The 6,617-nt window shown below is 36.4% G+C and overlaps 1 protein-coding gene across 2 annotated transcripts; it reads right to left on the minus strand.

Moving 5' to 3' along the window:
- Positions 1-20: 20 nt before the first annotated feature.
- LOC135691643 (uncharacterized) lies at positions 21-3,841 on the minus strand. 2 transcript variants are annotated; one of them, XM_065209573.2, is made up of 3 exons: positions 3,519-3,839; positions 3,060-3,349; positions 21-258 (listed from the first exon to the last, which is right to left on the minus strand). In XM_065209573.2, the coding sequence occupies exons 1-3, from the start codon at positions 3,684-3,686 to the stop codon at positions 138-140; spliced, it is 579 nt and encodes a 192-aa protein (XP_065065645.2). In that variant the 5' UTR covers positions 3,687-3,839; the 3' UTR covers positions 21-137. The 2 variants fall into 2 exon arrangements, with proteins under 2 accessions (XP_065065645.2, XP_065065646.2); XM_065209574.2 differs by lacking the exon at positions 21-258 and adding an exon at positions 269-691 and having other exon boundaries at positions 3,519-3,841.
- Between the last annotated feature and the right edge of the window lie 2,776 nt (positions 3,842-6,617).

Raw genomic sequence — 6,617 nt, forward strand, 5'->3', positions numbered from 1 at the left:
AGAGTACATAAAAAGCCACATTACCTCTGTCCCTGTTTCATATTTACAACTGGTAAAACCAATAATAAAGTCTAATAAATAAGTCTTTGGCTATTTGTATCAAGAAGTTCTTTAAGTATGAAAAAGAGTCCTTTAATTCACTTTTTGATTGCATATAACCTCATTTGCTCCTCCATGTCATCATATGAGTCAATTCCATACTGATTCTGGGATGACTGCATCAATTGAAATATTTCTTGAAGTTGCTGTTTTTTTACTCTGAAATCATAAGATATATTTTACTGGGACTATGATGGATTTTTGGTTGAGAATACTAGAGTAAGGTGTGTTGTTTCTTAGCATGTCTTACCCTTGGTTGAACTGGGGTATCTATGGGCTCGACATAGCATGATTCTTACTTCGCTTTGTAAGGCCTTGAGAGTGCTGTTCATTCTTTACCAGCCAAGCCACCTTCATTTTGTTTCCTTATACAAAATTCGCTTTTTTGTAGATCCCTGACACTTTTAGTCTCTTTTTCCAGCATCATGAAAACTTCTCATACCTTTGAGCAACTGTCATGCTATTGCTGTTTTATTGGTTCTAGGTAGGACTGGTGCATCAGCTACCTTTCTTGTCCATTCCTTCCCCACTATCATTTATATTTGGGGGTTTTGTGTAACTTCACTTAGTTATCGTAATATGTACCACTCTCCTGTTAAAGGGAAAAGTAGGTGAGTGATTTGTGCTGATGCACAACTTGCTCTTGACAATGTGGGAATGTAGCCTCATTAATTACTTCCTGATGTCTAAGGTAAGTTTTCTCTAAGGTAGCATCTCTGCTCTAAAACTTGCATTGAAACTTCTGTCCCCAGTGAGAAGATTAACATTTACTTTTGTGAACTTTCAGGAAAAGGAAAATTTACAGATAAACTAGATGGTGCCATTCTATTTATGAAAAGGTGACATTACCAATCAATTAATGCTCTAGCAGACCAAATCAGGCAAGAGCAGGTTGTTGCACCCCCTACCCCCAGCAGATACACCCCTGATTATAAAATTACCACATTACACATGTTTTTGGATAAAGAAAGCCTGATATATTTCAGTAACAAAACTGCATTTGAGGGTGCTCTGGGATAAAGTAGATGTCATATCAGATATATCAGATTTCATCACTTTTTTGTCAATAAAAAGATGCTAAATGACAATTCTCTTTTGGCTAAATCAGGTTGCTTTCTGCAACAACAGTCTCAAGTTCTCAGGACCACAGCTCTGGAGCTGCTTGCCAAATAATCTAAAATCGTCAGACAACCTAGACACGTTCAAATGTGTGATAAAACAATGGGATGGTCCTACGTGCAACTGCAATACCTGTCATTTTATTGTAAATAATGTACAAACCATGTACAAAATTACATATAAGATTATTTAAACTTTACTTTAACCAACGTATCCTATTTAGCCAACATATTTTAAATTTACTTAGCCATGGATTTAGATAAGTTTACTTGTACATTTGTATTTTGTAAACTAACTTGTGTAATCAATGTAAAATAAATATGTAACAACATAACAATCATCAGATTATTTGGTTAGTACTCAAGTTCTCTTAGCAAAACCATTTTCACATGCTACCTGTTATTTCCTAGGCTAGATGCCCTTCTGCAGAGCTTCAAAGCAGCAGAATTTCAAAATTGAAAAAAACCCTTTCTCCTCTGTTTTCTGCATTTTGTTAATGGTAAGACACATTAGTGCCAAAACTCACTATAAAAGCAAGGTTTTATTCTGCCTTTTGAGATTGCCATCTTAGCTAATTATCTTTCAAGTATTAAAGCCTTTTCATGTATCATATTAACTTTACTATAGAAGCAAAACCAAACAAAATCACAGATGTATACATGACCATAAGCGCATGGGCAGGGGGGCTGGGGGGGGGGGGTGGTAGCCCCCCCAGTTTTTGAAAAACCATGTCAGTCTGGCAATTTTTCAAAAATTCTCTGCAAAAAGTCGGGCAGAAATGACACTGGAAAGTGATGGGACTTACTTTAGGCAATTTGGTTAAACATTTGTGGATTCTTCGAATAACCCACACACTGAAAGCTACGAGTCAATATCGTTGCATTATCAAATCGACCAAGAGTGCCTTAAAAATGATAAGATGGTTTTTGAAAATTACAAGAAGCAAAGCGTTTCTGAATCTTATGGTAATAATGCAGCAATGCTTGTCCAGAAGATGTTTCAAGAAGGTTTGCATCAAGTACTGCCATGAAACAACATCATTGCTAGCAACGATTCCAGCAACATCTTGCTCAGCTGAAAGATCATTCAGTGGCCTTTGACGGCTGAAAACATATCTCAGATCAACCATGGGCGAAGAACGGCTGAGCAATTTGGCACTACTTAGCATCGAGAGGAAATTTTCAAACAAAGTTTTGAAAAGTGACATGAATGCGATGATTGATACATTTGGACACAGGAAGGGTCGGGACTCACATTTCTTTTGATTATAGCCGAATTCAAGAGATAATAATAGTATTTTAAGTGATATTAAGTAAAATATTGGAAAATATTTTACATTGCTGCCCTTTTCTATGAGAAACTTAGATCAAACTTTAGACATTATAGAAGAATCTCTCAACTGACTATTTTTACTTTAAATATTTTGATGAAAAAGAACTCGTAATGTAAATATTCCTATGTCAAGTTCCTTATCACCAACAGGCTCATAAATATATGCATGCCTCTGTACTCTTTCAAAAATCCTACTGCCCCCCTTATAAGAATTCCACTGTACGCTTATGTACATGACTCTTTCAAAGTACAGAAAACAAAACTACAGACTTGCCTGTAACATGTCATGCAGTAAGACCGTAATGTAAGGTTATATGCTGTCATTAGAAAAGAGTCTTCAAACTGTGATGCAATTTTTGCATTTGCTTAAATTTTGCAACATATTGTTTTAACTTGTGTTTGCTTATGATCTCATTTAGCCCAAAAATGTTTAGCAATTCATTTTTCTATTTTTTAACATTTTTAACATTAAGATTAAATAAAGCAATTCATTTTTTGAAAGTCATTACCTGTTCTCTTGCTCAATTTCTTCCTCTGTCATATCCTCCATATGGTTTTCTCTCAAGCTTCTTATAAACTCTTTAACCTTGATTGGTTTAGCATTTCCTTCACTTGTTGATAATAAATCTAAATCATGCGGATTAATAAAAAGGTCACTTGCATCATCTATTGATTTATCTCCGTGGCTAAAGCATTCGCTATTTTGTGTTGCCTTTTTTTGTGTGCTGTTTTGTTCATTTTGTGAATTCGGTTCTTCCTTCACCTTGTTTGTGGCTTTTTCTTCTAGGGGATGCACACACTTGTAGAAAGAACGAAAATGTTTTTCAGATAAAATCTCGATCGACAAGCAATAAGCAAGATTTTCCGGGAAGGGAAAAGTTATTTTTACATAAAATCGAAAATTATAGAAATGAGAAACCTCGTTCCTTGTAATTTAAATCCTCCAGCAAGAAAATTACATAATATACCTTATGAATGGGGGTTTTAGATTCAGCCGCCATTCCCTCTTTCACAACAGCACAGATGTTAAAGTTGTTTGCTGATGTTTTCGATCCTCCACTAAAAATTGCTCGGATGGAAAGAAATCCGAAAATTATGGCCAACAGAGTAGCTATTAAGGCCAAGATGATCTCCATTTTAATTATTTACGATGAGAAATGCTACACGGGGTAGCTTATTGTGAAGAATTAAGATCACCAAAACATCTTCTCGTTGGAAACGAAAACTTGCAGCTCAAGGCCTGTCAAGCCGCCAGATGTCTCCTCCATGGGGATTGTAAGAAGGGAAGAGCAGGCTTTCCTCGCAGTAAATTGAGTTGAATTGTATGCATGCGACACGCTGACATATACATACCGTAAATCCTCGAATTAGCCCCCTGGAGGCTTATTTATTTTTGATATTTTTGGATGGGGGCTTATTCGAGGGGAGATTATACGAGGAAGGGGGGCTTATAAAATTATTGTCGACATTAATAAGACATTTTTAAAAGACCCCATTTATTCTAGTAGGAATTTCTTTATGAACATTTAATTAATTACTACAAGAAGTATGAATTTGTTGTGGTAATTCAAAAAAACGGCAATGACGAAAATCTCAGATGGCAAAAATCATCAAATGGAGGGGTCCAGTTCGATAATTTACAGTGAAAGTGGGGGGGGGCTTATTGACAATTTGTAGTTCTAAAGTGGGGGCTTATTCGAGGGGGTGGGCTTTTTCGAGGGAGGAGCCAATTCGAGGATTTACGGTATATTTTTTAATTAGTCCGGATCCTTGACAATGTCCTTGGAACACCTTGCGGCCAACGTTTCCGGCTATAAGATACAGAAATATCCTCATCCCCCCTAAAACAATGTTGGTTGAAATTACAAGCTTTGAAACTGTTGTTATTCAACAAGGGGGAGAGGGGGATGCTACTGAAGTTATGCGAAAATTTGGCTTAGTGTACCAAGACTTTTGGCACGGATTGCAGGGTAGAATTGGCTTCTCTTTTCAAAAACAATGTGTCCACCGCATTTGTGTTTCCGTTTCTTAATGACGTCTTGTGACGTCATAACAATATTTTTGCATAAACTTCCTAAATTGATTTTAATTTGGCCTCTAACATGCAATCTTGGGTGAAAATATATGCCGAGGCACATAATCGATTTTTAGCTCATCAGACGTCATAATTTATTATATCATTCACTGGTGATGACGTCATGACGTTTCTGCTAAATCTGCTGCTACAATCATGGACAAAATATAATGAGACAGTCCAACAAACGGTGACTTCCCCTTTCCCCTTACTTTAATGTTGAATGAGAGCCAGACGATCATCACGTTCTTTCCTTGCTGCCATACCTAGATCTCAACATTGATATGGGGGAGGGGGAGAGGCATTGGCGGACACCCAGAGGTGCCCTAATATTTTGGAAGACTTTAGTCTTTTGTTCTAAAACAATAAACAATGTGACGTATATCTAAACAAAACTGTAGGGAACATATTCACTGAATCATTCCTCTGAATGAATGAATGAGCGAAGGAATGAATGAGTGAATGAATGAATGAATGAATGAATGAATGAATGAATGAATGAATGAATGAATGAATGAATGAATGAATGAATGAATGAATGAATGAATGAATGAATGAATGAATGAATGAATGAATGAATGAATGAATGAATGAATGAATGAATGAACCAATGAATTGTTTGACAAGCTAGCAAGTAGCAACATATTATGTCCAATCCAGTTACGTGGCACCAAGTTGGTCATCCGACATCCTTGGTCTTAGTTGGTATTTTCAGCCAGACTGCCTTCATTGAACTCCAATTTTAAACCTGGGGATGCAGGGACAGTGCACCAGTCTAAATCTGGGAGGGCTGAAAAGGGCGTGACCGAATTTTTTTTAGGCCGCGCCCTCTAGAACGGCGGAAAATGCCCCTTTTAGGAAATACTGGCATAATTCTCCTGGGGTTTTATAAACAGTCTGGTTCAGAGAAGATATCAATAGCTATAAAAATAGATATAAATTAGCTTGGGATAATAAAACATCAAGAAAAACACCCAGAGAATGAACAAAAGGGTTCCCGGTCAAGAAGACTTTTATTTTTATTGCTTTAGGCCAATTCAGAAATGCATAGATAATCTATCTGTTATGCTTTTTTATGAGAAAGCTCAATTGCAAATACCGTTGTTACAAGCTAATATGTCTCAATAAAAGCTGAAAAATTTGTTTCTAACATCTTTTACATCAGTTGCCTTAGGCCCACTTAGAAGTGCATGGCGAAATTTTCTGTTATTCGTTCCTGTGTCAGGCAGCTCAATTGAAAGTACCACATAATTTCATCAAAACGGCATATCCACTGACCAGAAGCTGTTGCTACAATCTGATATGTCTGTTCACATAAGACAGGGATTGTGCGTTTTAATTTTGATAACTCTAGGCATCTTAGGCCCATACGTTAGGCATTTCGTGCATTGTTATACGTTTCTTACTTGTTCATTTCCCACCGGGCAGCTGACTTCAAAATTTCACCGACTTTCATTTTATAAACATACCAGTTCCCAACTCAGTTTTGACTCCAGTCAAATTAAATCAATTTTGCTTAAAATCATGAACATTTCTATCCGCTGCACCTACTATATCTTATGTCGTTGATTTCGATCTTTGTATAGAATTAGGCTTCCTAGTAGATAGATCATGGTTGGAGTGAATGAGGATTCGATTGTCAGAGTGAAAAAGTGCTTTACGCTTAGAGTGTCGTGTGCAGTGACTCAGAAGACGATCTTGAGGAACTTTAAAACGATTAGACTACGTTTACATGATCCAGTTGTTAGTGTTATTTATCAGTTGGTAATAAATAGCGCTGCGTAGTTCCTTCGGATGACAATTCAAAAATTAGTCCCAACAAAAGATGTATTAAGCTTTTTAGATGTCTATTTAAGGATAAGAATTTTAAGATTGCGGACCCAAATTCAATTTTAATCATTTATGCGCAAGAGATATGCTTAATTTACTTTAAGACTTTAACGTATTCCCATTTAAACTGTTTTTTCATTGATTACTTTCATATACGCAAAAA

Source organism: Rhopilema esculentum, chromosome 13 (genome assembly GCF_057945365.1).
Source record: "Rhopilema esculentum isolate cy_ngs chromosome 13, ASM5794536v1, whole genome shotgun sequence".
NCBI lineage: Eukaryota > Metazoa > Cnidaria > Scyphozoa > Rhizostomeae > Rhizostomatidae > Rhopilema > Rhopilema esculentum.

Excerpts from the sequence above, each read along its gene's own strand:
- LOC135691643 (XM_065209573.2), bottom strand. The coding sequence starts at position 3,686 with ATGGAGATCATCTTGGCCTTAATAGCTACTCTGTTGGCCATAATTTTC. Across the intron at positions 3,350-3,518 it reads CTAAAACCCCCATTCATAAG|TGTGTGCATCCCCTAGAAGA; the intron begins GTATATTATGTA and ends TCTTTCTACAAG. Across the intron at positions 259-3,059 it reads GAAATTGAGCAAGAGAACAG|AGTAAAAAAACAGCAACTTC; the intron begins GTAATGACTTTC and ends TTATGATTTCAG.